Raw genomic sequence first — 14,251 nt, forward strand, 5'->3', positions numbered from 1 at the left:
ATATGAATATTTTATATTTTATTATATTTATATGTTAATTTTCTTTTTCATTCATAGTTCAATATTATTGTATTTATAAGATATTGTACGAATATATATTGATTAGAAATATAATGGGATTAAGTGATAATAGGATTTTATGGTTCTTTTTTATACAAACTTATATTGCAGTAAATTATGCATAGAACGCCGTATAACGCAATTCATGTCAGGAAGTGTTGGAATCAATTTCGGCATCGGCCGGTCAGAGGGCGGAGCTAGAGAGCCCGCCCCTACTTCTGATTGGATACGGTACCGGGACACGCCTCCTGGTGGGCGGGGCCTCGTCCATATGAACTCGCCGTTCTATCGGCCGCGTGCGGCCATTACAGCGCCATTAGCCATAGCACACCACAGTGCGGCTCTACTGTTTTGACACTAGCAAACAATAAGCTCCTGAAGATGCGTGATAATAACAGGTCACGTGGAAACGCGTAGAGCTAATACATTGTATCAGGATACAGCTCTTTAGGCAGGACTGCACTAGATGCATTTAACCCTTTAGTCAGCCTTGGAGTATGCATGTGATGGATGGATGAGCCAAAATATACTGGCTTTTATGTGTGTGAATGGAGCTTAATCAATTGGCTCTGAGTGGTTGTATTTAGCCAATACTGGCTGCGGATATAAGGCTGTGACCTAGGTATTTACCATCAGCAATACACATTAAAGACTGATCTGTCATCTGCACTACAGTTAGTGGCTGCAAGTCCTTTGAGACTGTTATATGACAGAGGCAGTGCGATCTAATGTATTGAACATTCCTGGTTACATATACCAGGTGGCACAACCTTATCTGTGTATATACATCCTACAGGATCACCGATGATACACACATAGTGCATCCATTCACACTGACTTTAGTGTCCATTTACCCCGACCTGCAGATACATAGCTATTCCAGCTAGCAAGTCGGGTCTTTCCCTAATCTTCCTAATGTGCAGAGATATTTGCTCCCCTCTCTGTATACATTTCTAAGATTAGTTGCCTGATGGTCACAGATTGTGACATATGGGTTTCCCCACCCTCTTTTTAAACAGATTTTAAATAAAGCTTTGTTTTTTTTATTTTAAACGTTCATCAGGCTGTGATTATCTAAGTATTATAGGAACGTCTATCAATCCAATTGTTTTTGTGTGTATTGTATAACACCTGAACACCCTATAATAGTGAGGGGACACGACCACTGGCTCCCTACACTTGATACGGAGGGAGTCAGGGTCACCTGGGATCCAGGAAAACACAAATGAATGAACAAAACTTATCTGTAGAAGACTCAGTAGTAGCATCCAGCATGCACACACTCCAGGAAGTTGTATAAACCGCAAAGTTATGCAGTATGGGAAGGGATTTAAAGGGATGCAATCAGTGCAACTACATGACAGCTGAGAGAGGCTAACGAGATGAGAAAACGAAAGCAAAACAAAAGGAACCTCAAGGAGGAGGTTATGAAGAACTTCTGTCAGAGCTTCTCAGATGTCTGGTGGTGACAGGATATCAGAGTCCACTGGGCATGATGCAAGGGCAGCTTCGGACCGTGCCTTGGCCTCAGGGAGCACGACTGCTCCTACCTGATGTTGCGGCCGGGCGGCCGGTTCCGGGGCCTCCTGGGGGTCATCTGGGGCTTCAGGTGCCGTCAGCGGTGGGATCCACACCCTCCAGGGTCTGGACTGTAGTAGCGATGTCCTCTTCCGCGGGAGTGGGTTCAGAAACGGTGGCCATCTTGACTTGGTCGGCGGTGGCTGTCTCTCCACCAGTCGTGGCATGCGCAGGCTCCGGGGACATTTTGAACGTGCAAGGGCCAGCTCTCTTCACAAGCTGGGAGACCCGGATCTCTGGTAAGGTAGCCCCATAAACTAGCTCTCCTTGTATCGCCATTTTGGTTACCTTTGTTAGCTCTATACTGTGGCAGGAATTTGACTTCTGCACTTTCTATCTTCTGCTGTATGGGGACTGGCTAGCTAAGGAGGAATATGGCTTCTCCTGGGTCTCTGGACTTTACTCACAGTTATCTTCTCAAGGAATGCTGTCGTCCTGGAAATGGAGTTGTCTGCTTGCTTGCTTGCTTGTCATCCAGCCGAGGCTGCAGGGCTCAGGCTGGGGATGGGGATCAATGTCTTTGACATCTCTATCTGAGGGAGCTCCTAACATGCACACCCTACCCCTAGCAGGGGGTGGGCTACACTCACTCTAACTTCCTTTCCTCCCCATGCTGCAGGATGGTTTCACAGCCCACTATGCTCACAGGAGGGGGGGGGGGGGGGCTAAGCCGGAACGAAATATTCCAGCTGCTAACACATTGCTGCCACCTGCTGGTGAACATGGAAATTACAGCAATATACACTTAACATGGTTTATAATGCACAGTTGTGAGGATATAATGTGAAATTATATGAGATGACAAGGTAAATGCTTTTAGGAGATTGTAGCGGGGTAAAAAAGTTTAGTAACACAACTATGGGGTGTTACAGTTATGCGGACCCATTGAAATGAATGGTTCCATATACGGAATGCAAAAAACGGAATGTAAACGGAAAAAAAAAGTTTGTGTGCAAGAGGCCTAAGGCAGATAGTGATACCTCACAAAATACTTATTACTTTACATTTCCCATTTATCTACTTTATGTTGGCATCATTTTGTAGATGTAATTTTATTTTTTAGGACATTAGAAGGCTTAGAATTTTAGAAGAAATTCTTAAAATGTTTTACAAAATTTCCAAAACCCATTTTTTTAAAGACTTGTTCAGTTATGAAGTCACTTTGTGGGGCGTATGTAGTAGAAACAACCCATAAATGACCGAATTTAAGAAACTACACCCTCAGGTTATTCAAAACGGATTTTTACAACTTTGTTAACCCTTTAGATGTTTCACCAAAAATTAAAGGAATATGGAGATTACATTTCTAAATTTCCCTTTTTTGGCACATATTCCATCTTAATCATTTTTTTCCTGTAACACATCAAGGGTTAACAGCCAAAGAAAATTCAATATCTATTACCCTGATTCTGCAGTTTACAGAAACACCCCACATGTGGTTGTAAACTGGACTCAGAAAGAAAGGAGCGCCAGATGGTATTTGAAGGGCAGATTTTGCTGGACTGGTTTTTAGACACCATTTGAAGCCCCCCTGATACACCCTACCGTAGAAACAATCAAAAAGTGACCCATTTTGGAAACTATGGGATGAGGTGACAGTTTTATTGATACTATTTTGGAGTACATATGATTTTTGATCACTTTATATTACGCTTTTTGTGAGGAAAGGTTACCACAAATGGCTGTTCTGGCACAGTTTTTATTTTTGGTTTTTTAAAATGTTCATCTGACAGGTCTACTTTTTTGTTTGTTTCAGTTTTACATAATAAAGTATTTTTGAAAAAAAAATCATGTTTTTGTGTCTCTATTTTTTGAAAGACATATTTTTTCTATTTTTCTGCCGATCATTCAATATTATACTTTATGGGGCAGGTAGACAAAAAAAATGGTTCTTTTCGCACAGTTTTTTTTAATTTTTTTACAGCATTTACCTTTGGGGATAGAGTGTGTGATATTTTTATAGAGCAGGTCGTTATAGATGCAGCGATACCTAATATATCTATTTTTGTTTTGTTTTACACAATAAAAGCATTTTAGAAAAAAAAACATATTTTTGTGTCTCCATTTTCTGAAAGCCATATTTTTTTATTTTTTGGGCGATTGTCTCATGTAAGGACGAATTTTTTGTGGGATTAGGTGACGGTTCGATTGGTACTAATTTTGGGTACATATGACTTTTTTGATCACTTTTAATACCATTTTTTGGAAAGTGAGGTGGGTCAAATTTAAATTCATAGTTTTTCTTTCTTTTTTTATAGCATTCACCATGCAATGAGAAAGTAATGTGATCCTTTTATAGATCAGGTCGTTACGGATGCGGCGATACCAAACATGTTCAGTGTTTTTTTTTTTTTTTATTAATTATAAATGTGCAGATGTAGGAAGAAATTAGATTTTTTTTTATTTTATTTTTTACTTTTTCTACACTTTTTTGACCCAGACCCACTTGGTTCTTGAAGATCCAGTGGGTCTGATGCCTCTACAATACACTGCAGTACACTATATAGTATACTGCAGTGTATTTTCATTCACAGTAAGCTTGATCAGGCTCAGATATACCATGGCAAGCCAGATGCCTGTGATGAGTATACACGTCAAATAGCACTAAGGGGTTAAACCGCACCTGTCAGCAGGATTACCTCTATTAAACCAGGAATACTGCTTGGTAGGGCTGATCCTGCTGATTAAAATGATACCCGTCTTGTGAAAAACAATTGCCGCATTCCTGAGAAAACAGACTTTTATTCTTTCTGAAACTGCCCCATCACTTGCACCAGACCCTCCACAGAGGATACCCTCCTTGGCTCATCACACGTTGTGTGTCTCCAAAGGGGTTCTGCTACCTTTCATGATGGAACAGCGCCAGGGCAGCGCCAGTGCAAATCTACCTACTCTCATCATCCAAGGAATGCTATTGTAGAACAAATACCTAAAGGGGCTGTCTCACTTCAGTAAATGGCATTTATTCATGTAGAGAAAGTTAATACAAGGCAGTTACTAATATATTGTGATTGTCCATATTGCCTACTTTGCTGGCTGGATTCATTTTTTCATCACATTATGCTCGTTTCCATGGTTACGACCACCATGCAATTAAGGCTACTTTCACACTTGTGGCAGAGTGATCCGGCAAGCAGTTCCGTCGCCGGAAGTGCCTGCCAGATCCAGCAAAACGTATGCCGACTGATGGCATTAGTAAGACTGATCAGGATCCTGATCCATCTTACAAATGCATTGAAATGTCGGATCCGTCTTTCCGGTGTCTTTCTGGCAAAACGGATCCGGCATTTATTTTTTTCACCTTTTTTTTCGGTCTGCGCAAGGACGGCTCCTTCATCCCGGTATTTTGAATGCCGGATCCAGCACTAATACATTCCTATGGAAAAAAATGCAGAATCCAGCATTCAGGCATGTCTTCAGTTTTTTTGGCCGGAGATAAAACCGTAGCATGCTGCGGTTTTAAGGCTGCTTTCACACTAGCGTTCGGTATTCCGTTCGTGAGCTCCGTTTGAAGGAGCTCACGAGCGGACCCGAACGCAGCCGTCCACCCCTGATGCAGTCTGAATGGAGGCGGATCCGCTCAGACTGCATCAGTCTGGTGGCGTTCAGCCTCCGCTCCGCTCGCCTCCGCACGGACAGGCGGACAGCTGAACGCTGCTTGCAGCGTTCGGGTGTCCGCCTGGCCGTGCGGAGGCGTGCGGATCCGTCCAGACTTACAATGTAAGTCAATGGGGACGGATCCGTTTGAAGATGCCACAATGTGGCTCAATCTTCAAGCGGATCCGTCCCCCATTGACTTTACATTGAAAGTCTGGACGGATCCGTCCCAGGCTATTTTCACACTTAGCTTTTTTTTGCTAAAATAATGCAGACGGATCCGTACTGAACGGAGCCTCCGTCTGCATTATTATGGGCGGATCCGTTCTGAACGGATCCGCCCGAACGCTAGTGTGAAAGTAGCCTAACTCTGTCCTGATCAGTCAAAAAGACTGAACTGAAGACATCCTGATGCATCCTGAACGGAATGCTCTCCATTCAGAATGCATGGGGATAAAACTGATCAGTTCTTTTCCAGTATTCATTTTTGCGTTTTCATTTTTCTTCCATATTTTCCGTGAGCCATAACTTTTTTATTTTTCCGGTCACAGTTGTACTTTCTAATGCCACCATTAATTATGGAATAAAATGTTGTGGGAAGCGGTAAAAAAAATTCCAAATGGGGTGAAATTGGAAAAAAAAACAAAATTCTTCCACCGTTTTACGGATTTTGTTCCCACTGCGTTTTGTTTACAGCAAAACTAACCCATGCCATTCATTTTCTGGGTCAGTACGATTACAACGATACCCCATATGTATAGGTTCTTTATGTCTAAATAGTGTAAAAATAAATGTAAACTTTGACCTTATATCACCATATTCTGACCCCCATAACTTTTTTATACTTATGTCTACTGAGCTGTTTAGGGGCTCATTTTTTGCAGAACAATCTGTACTTTTAATTGATACCATTTTGGAGTATGCGTGACTTTTTGATAACATTTTATTACATTTTTTAGGGTAAGAGAACCAATGAAAGAATGGCAAATTGGCCATTTTGACCCTTTTTTCCATTACGTCATTCGCTGTATTGGATTTTTTATTTTTTATTTTATTAGTATGGGCATTTTCGGTCGCGGTGATACCCATGATGTTTATATTTATTGTTATTTAGGTATTTATTTTTTTATTATACGGAAAGGGGGGTGATTTAAACTTTTATATATTTTTTTACTTTTTTTGTGATCATTATGTGCCTCATATATGAGCTTATAACATCTTTGTTATGTTTAATTTATTATTAGCTTAGTTTGCTCACTTTTGGTCATTTCTTATCCTGGCCTGCCATCTGGTGTCCAAAATAACAATTGCAATTTGAATACTGTTAGCCTACTCGGTAAAGCTACCAGTATTCAGCGCAACTACCTATGCCCGGATTGTTGCGCATTTAGGTGCCGAGATCTCACTTGATCACGGCATCTAAAGCATTTAATTACCGCGATCGGCATTATTGCCCGTCATGGTAATTAGCCGCAGGTCTCTGCTATATGAAACAGCAGAGATCTGACGGCCATGACGCCCGCTGCACGTGCGAGCGGGCGTCATGTTTACACATCGCACCAGCGGCATACATGTATGGCGTTAGTAGCACAAGGGTTAATCAGCAGGGCTGTGCTTGCACACTATAGGAAAAAGTGCCGACCTCTGAGGTGGCCGGGATCATGGGAGCGCACATAGGCTGGTGCTTTTTTTCTATAGTCTGAAAGCACGGCCACTGCTGTAAGTGGCTTGTATTATAAGGGTTATCCAACCCCTATAATGATCCCCCCAATGCCCGGTACCCTCATATAGGTTATACTTAACCCGCTCCCCAGCACATGTGTCGCTCCTGATGCCCACACAGCAGCCGCTGCATCTCCCTGGCAATGGGGGGGCATTGGGGGCTGGGGGGAGCAGCCAATAGCAGGCTGCGACAGGGACAAGCCTCCCTAGTGTCACCTGTGATGCTAGGGAGGCTTGACCCTCAACTGGTTACCTCCCCTCTGTACCCTTACTGCAGACTGCTAGCGATTCATTCATAACTTCTAGTGGAAATAATAAAGGAACAGCACAACATAGAGCCATAAGAATAGATGCTCCAGGATTGTTATTACATGGGGACTGCATGAAGCTATTAAACAGGCCTGTCAGGAGCGGTGACAGGTCCTCTTTAAAGACATAGGTTCATCCAGTTCACCCTGTTGTCCTGGCCGTTTCTATTCACTTTTATGGCAGTTCTGAGAATGGCTGAGCAGCTGGCTTGGCTATTTTCAGAATTTCCATGAAAGTGGAGACAGTGTTGCGCGTGGTGCGCTCTTCACTTTGGGGGCCCTCTTCTGAAGATAGCAGCGGGTCCCTGAGGTAGGACATCGGTGGTATCCTAGCGGTATGTCAGTGCCACCAATGTCTGAAATGACACAACGCCTTTAAGAGGTCAAAATATGTGTGTGGGGAAGGGGGGGGGGGCGGGGCGGGGGACAATGTTGGAATTGCTGTTTTTTTCCCCCACTTCCTCCAAAAATCTTTAACGTTAATAAACTACCACAAAATGGTGAAATGAAAAATTATACTTCTCCCAGAAAAGCACAAGGCCTTATCCAGACACTTAGCAGGGAAAAAGTTTGGGATCTCCCAATATGGCAACTTAAGAACAAAACTATTTTTTTTAACCACTAAATATGCTCATCCCTAAAGAAGTTATTATAGTTTATAATTGTATAACTTTGCTTTTAAGTCAAGAAAACTATCTATAACTCCTGATAATTCTGTCTCCTCTTCAGCAGTCATATTTGCGTGGCTGGGAGATTACGTTCAATGAGTTACTGTCTTCAACAAAATGGCCGCTATAATCCTGCCTTCTGCAGCCTCTCTGCTCACACGTCTTTTACACCAGGAACGAAACGGAACTTCGACTTCCCGACGTCACTCGCATCTTTTCGTCTTGATTGGCGGGACGGTTACCATGGAATTAAGTGACGCTCTGCAGTTTGCCGCCCCCAGTTACCCTGGGTACGCGCATGCGCAGTGCCTTACTGCACGGTGTCCAGAATGAAGGTAAGGAGGCCGAAAAGTGAGGGTTCGGTGTGGGGTTCACCTTGTCCTCTATGGACTGAGTGACGTGGTGCATAGCCTCAGCATTGGGTGTGACATTATACAGTCTATGCTCACTGACTGCCCTCATCATGTGTTTCTTACCTCTGGACTAGACGTGGTATCTACCATTTAAGGTGGTCTGGTCATTAAGATAACACCAATCATAACCAACATCATGTGTTTCTCCCCATTGGACTGGAGTGGGCTCTACCATTTAAGGTGGTCTGGTAAAATAATCATAACTGACCTGACTGTAGAGACGGTGATCACATCATACTAATACTTACACCCCCCGCCCACCCCCACCCAAAGTGGGGTACGTAAACTATGTGAGTGTACTCAAACTCAGGGTGCCCTGCTGTCATGGTCCCCACTGCTGACATGCCTGTTTTAGTAAATATTTGCAGTCCTCATTATGAAGTAACAGCTCTGGAGCATTTATGCTGTTCCTCTGGCATTCCTCCTGGAAATGTATGATTTAGAGGGCACCCATGTTAACAAACACATGACGTGCAGTGAGAAGCTTTGATTGGGTGCTGTTTCGCCTCTGCTCGGATTTCCCAATCATCAGTGTAGGGCACTACGACTCCCAGCATTCACACTTGCTTGACTGTTCTCAGAACTCCCATAGAAGTGAGTAGAGCATGCTGGGAGTTGTAGTTTCACCACAGCTGGAGTGCCGGAGGTTGCTGACCCTTGGTGTAGGGATTCATAGAACGTCTATAGACTTTGTATGAGTCCATGAACCACTTGCTCCACTCCAGGAATAGCCAAGCAGATCTGAAGGGTGCAGCGCTTCTGCCCCTCATTTTAATGGTCTCGGACCCCCACCGATCCTGAAAATGAAGGCAGGTTAGTGCACAGTACACAGTGGTTTCTTACGCCCCATTCAAGTTACTTTTCAACTACCTTACTAGCATCTTCTTTAGAGCTCATGCACACGAACGTATTTTCTTTCCGTGTCCCGTACGTTTTTTTTTAGGACCTTATACGGAACCATTCATTTCAATAGGTCAGCTGTTTTACAAGGCACTGATGCTAAGGCTACTTTCACACTCACGTTTTGGGTGGATCTGTCATGGATCTGCAAAAACGGATCCGTTACAATAATGCAACCGTCTGCATCCGTTTAGAACGGATCCATTTGTATTATCTGTAACACAGCCTAGACGGATCCGTCATGAACTACATTGAAAGTCAATGGGGGACGTTTTCTATTGTGCCAGATTGTGTCAGAGAAAACGGATCCGTCCTGGCACACAATGTAAGTCTATGGGGACGGATCAGTTTTCTCTGACACAATCTGGCTCCTCTTCGTCAGGCGGACAGCAAAACGCTGCAGGCAGCATTGGGTGTCCGCCTCCAGAGCGGAATGGAGGCAAACTGATGCATTCTGAGCAGATCCTTTTCCATTCAGAATGCATTAAAGGAAACCTGTCACCAGGATTTTGCGCATAGAGCTGGGGACATGGGCTGCTAGATGGCCACTAGCACATCTGCAGTACCCAGTCCCCATAGCTCTCTGTGCTTTTATTGTGTTAAAAAAACGTTTTGAGTGATATGCAAATGACCTGATATGAGTCCTGTATCCGGAGATGAGTCCAGCGGAAAGGAGCCCAGCACCGCCCCGCGTCCTCCGAATCTCCTCCTTGCTGGCTGACGTCACAGAGCTGGAGCGCCGAAATCTCGCGATGCGCGAGCTAGCGCATGCGCAGTGTCGGCATCATGTTCATTCCCTGTGCTGGCATCAGCGCAGGTAACGAACTACGCATGCGCTAGCTCGCGCATCGCGAGATTTCGGCGCTCCAGCTCTGTGACGTCAGCCAGCAAGGAGGAGATTCGGAGGACGCGGGGCGGTGCTGGGCTCCTTTCCGCTGGACTCATCTCCGGATACAGGACTCATATCAGGTCATTTGCATATCACTCAAAACGTTTTTTTTAACACAATAAAAGCACAGAGAGCTATGGGGACTGGGTACTGCAGATGTGCTAGTGGCCATCTAGCAGCCCATGTCCCCAGCTCTATGCGCAAAATCCTGGTGACAGGTTTCCTTTAAGGGCAAAACTGATTAGTTTTGGACCGCTTGTGAGAGCCCTGAACGGATCTCACAAACGGAAAGCCAAAACGCCAGTGTGAAAGTCGCCTAACAGTAGCCCCGCAGCCTTCTCCGTGCTCACCAAGCACAGGGCCGTACATTGTTAAGCGGCTGTGCTTGTTATCGCGCTCAGTCCCATTCACTTCCATGGGGCTGAGCGGCGCCTAGGTCACATGACACTCAAACATGTCGTCCTAGGCTTAGGAAAAGCTAAGAGAAGGCTTTAAAGCTACTGAGAGCGCCAGTGCCTTCTCTAACAGCTGATCAGCGAGGTCCCGGGTGTCGGACCCATACCGATCAGATACTGATGATAGGACATCAGTATTTAAATCTCAGAAAACCCTTTTAAAGGCACTTACCAATGTATTATGATTGTCCATATTTCCTCCTTTGCTAGCTGGATTCATTTTTCCATCACATTATACACTGCTCGTATCCAGGGATTATGACCACCCTGCAGCACAGATACAAGGTGTGCTAGGGTTGTTGCAGGTATCGAAATTTCGATACACAATCGATACTTTTGTCTCGGTATTGATACGATACCGGGATTTCCATTTTTTCAATACTGGGCTGTGCTGCTGCGCAGTCTAGTATCACAGTACACAAGCAGGCTGCTGTCGGCGCGCTCATGTTCCCTCAGCAGCACAGGGGAGTAGGAAGCAGTGTCTCCCCCCCCCCCCCCCCTGTGCCGCTGCTGCCGCTCCCACCAATGAGAAGAGAGGGACGGGCGCACTGCGCCACCAATGATAGGACTTTTCCTGGGTCCAGACTTTAAGTATTAGGCTACACAGAGCGGCACCCAGAGATGTCCCTGCACTCACCATTATTCCTGGGCACCGCTCCGTTTGCCCACTAGAGAAGCTGATGTCTCCTCCCCATTGCTCCGATAGTAATTAGCATATGGAGCAGGAGAGGAGACAGTAATGGGGCACAGCGGGCAAACGGAGCGGTGCCCAGTAATAATGGTGGGTGCTGGGACATCTCTGTGCGCCGCTCTGTGTAGCCTAATACTTAAAGTCTGGACCAATATAAGGTGGTCTTTAACACATAATACAGGAGGCAGGTGCCGGCAGCAGAATCACACAGCCGGCACCCTGCCTCTGACAGGAAGTTGCGATCAGCGTCAGTTAACCCCTCAGGTGCGGCACCTGAGGGGTTAACTGCCGCTGATCTTCTGCCAGTACCCGCCTCCTGTATTAAGGGTAAATTATCATTGGTGGCACAGTGCGCCCGCCCCAACCCCCCACCCTATTAAAATCATTGGTGGCACAGTGCACCCGCCCCTCTCAACCCCCCAGTATTAAAATCATTGGTGGCAGTGGTCACAGGGTCCCCTCCTCTTCATTGGTGGCAGTGGCAGTTCCCATTGGAGCCCCAGCAGTGTAATGCTGGGGCTCCGATCGGTTACCATGGCAGCCAGGACACTACTGAAGCCCTGGTTGCCATGGTAAGCTCCCTGCTGCTGTGTGTACAAAGCACAGAGCAGCAGGGACAGTGTGAAGTCCTATGCACCCTGATAGAGCTCTAACAGGGAGAATAGGACAAGGGATTAGAAGATCCCAGGTTCTAGCCCCTAAGGGGGGAAATAGTTATTAAATAAAAAGTGTAAAAAAAAAACAACAACAAAATATTAAGTATAAATCACCCCCTTTCCCAATTTCACATATAAAATATATAAACAATAAATAAATAACATATCACATATCGCCACGTCCGAAAAGTCCAAACTATTAAACTATAAAAAAAAATCTATGCGGTGAACGCTGGAACAGAAAAAGTTAATAAATAAAAACTGCGCTATTCGCCATTTTTTTAAATGCGTAATGCACGTGGCTCTTTTGGTTTATTTTTTTCGTGTGGTATCGAGTATCGCAATACTTTTTTATGGTATCGAAATCGAATCAAAAATCTACTGTGTGCGCTCCCACGATCCTGCCACTAGAGAGGTTGGCGGTCTCTCCTATAGTGTGCAAGCACGACCACTGCTGGACTGCAGGGTGGTCATAACTCCTGGATACGAGCAGTGTATAATGTGATGGGAAAATGATGCAAAAGGAGGCAATATGGACAATCACAATACATTAGTAAGTGCCTGGTATTAACTTTCTCTACATGATAAAGGCCATTTGCCGAAGTAAGACAACCCCTTAAGGGGTAAATTCACGTCGTGGTCAGATTGCAGTTTCTGTCAATTTTTTTAAAAATGGCATAAGTAAGTCACGCGGCAGCGATCTGTAATAAGTCCGTCCATATAACCTCCTGCTGTCACTAGTGCCAGAGAGCAGCCTGGAAGCCGCTATACAATGGCAAGGCTAAAGAATGGTTTGACCTAATCTTGAAACATATCCATAAACTCAACGACTTCATCGTCCGCTTGCACTTTTTGTTCATCTTGCATTTATCAACAGAAATGTTTGTCTTTCAGCGGGTCTTTTCATTGACAGAGAAGGGATTGCTTGGTCATCCCATCCAGTATGTGTGGCAGAAGACTCTAGGAAATTACATTGTAGTTACTGGGTAAGGAGATCATTCTACAGTATATACAATACCATTCTATTATTTTTATCCTTAATGTTTTTTCCTCAATAATATTACCGTATTTTTTGCCCTATAAGACGCACCTACGTTTTAGAGGAGGACAATAAGAAATAAATATTCTTCATTAGACCTAAGATCAGACCACCATTTAGACCCCCAATATTAATCAGACCTCAGCTAATATCCCCAATCAGACCCCCCAATGTTAATAAGACCTTAGATCAGACCCCCAATCAGATCTGAGCTCAGACCCCAAAGTGAACGACCCCCATTCAGGCTTCAGATCAGCCCCCCATGCCTCTTATCATCAGCCCCCCATGCCTCTCATCAGCCCTAATACATTGTACACAGGAGCAGGCAGTGTGAAGACTTAGAGACGGAGCAGGCATGTGTGGCAGGAAAACCTGCTCTTCCCCTCATCTGCCTGCTCCCGCGCTCGTTCTCACTGCAGATCTGCCGGCCTGTCTCTATCAACCAGCATCAGACAGGGCCGGCCGGTCTCTATCACCCAGCTACAGCAGACCTGCCCCTACCAGCCAGCGCACGCCGGGGCCAGTCCCCATCAGCAAGCACGCGCTGTGGTCGCGGGGCTCTCCCTCTTCTGGTAACTCGGATGTCTGGTACATCGCAGGCCGCTGTTCCTATGCAGCGCAGCCTGCAATGTACCGAGCATAATCAATGCGCCACACATTTTATATTTCTTTGCCTTGTATTCACCCCATAAGATGCACTAGCATTTCCCCCCCATTTATGGGACGAAAAATACGGTAAATCAGCAGTAGTGTCTGATAGCACCCGCAGGGCTAAAGGTCTCCACACACATTAGATAGAGGTAGGTAGATGTTGGTATATCAGCAGTAGTGTCTCATAGCAGTCCGCAGGGCTAGAGGTGACCATACACATTAGAAAGAAGTAGGTAGATGTTGGTATATCAGCAGTAGTGTCCTATAGCAGTCTGCAGGGCTAGAGGTGACCATACACCAGCCATCTTCCTACCGCTATCTAATGTGTATGGTCAACTCTAGCCCTGCTGACTGCTATGGGACACTACTGCTGATACACCAGCCATCTTCCTACCTCTATCTAATGTGTATCAGCAGTAGCAGTCAGCAGGGCTAGAGTTGACCATACACATTAGATAGAAGTAGGTATATGTTGGTATATCAGCAGTAGTGTCTCATAGCAGTCAGCAGGGCTAGAGGTGACCATACACATTAGATAGAGGTAGGAAGATGGCTGGTGTATCAGCAGTAGTGTCTGATAGTAGTCTGCAGGGCTAGAGGTCCTCACACACATTAGATAGAGGT

At 45.0% G+C, this 14,251-nt stretch overlaps 1 protein-coding gene across 1 annotated transcript in view; it reads left to right on the forward strand.

Annotated features, from left to right (window-relative positions):
- The first annotated feature begins 8,147 nt into the window (after positions 1-8,147).
- Positions 8,148-14,251, forward strand: part of WDR19 (WD repeat domain 19) — a 61,620-nt gene continuing 55,516 nt past the window's right edge. Inside the window, exons 1-2 of the mRNA XM_044291067.1 lie at positions 8,148-8,268; positions 12,832-12,923. Of these exons, the coding sequence (XP_044147002.1) occupies positions 8,263-8,268; positions 12,832-12,923 (98 nt within the window). The 5' untranslated portion in view covers positions 8,148-8,262. The remainder of the gene's footprint in view (positions 8,269-12,831; positions 12,924-14,251) is intronic.

Source organism: Bufo gargarizans, chromosome 1 (genome assembly GCF_014858855.1).
Source record: "Bufo gargarizans isolate SCDJY-AF-19 chromosome 1, ASM1485885v1, whole genome shotgun sequence".
Taxonomy (NCBI): Eukaryota; Metazoa; Chordata; class Amphibia; order Anura; family Bufonidae; genus Bufo; species Bufo gargarizans.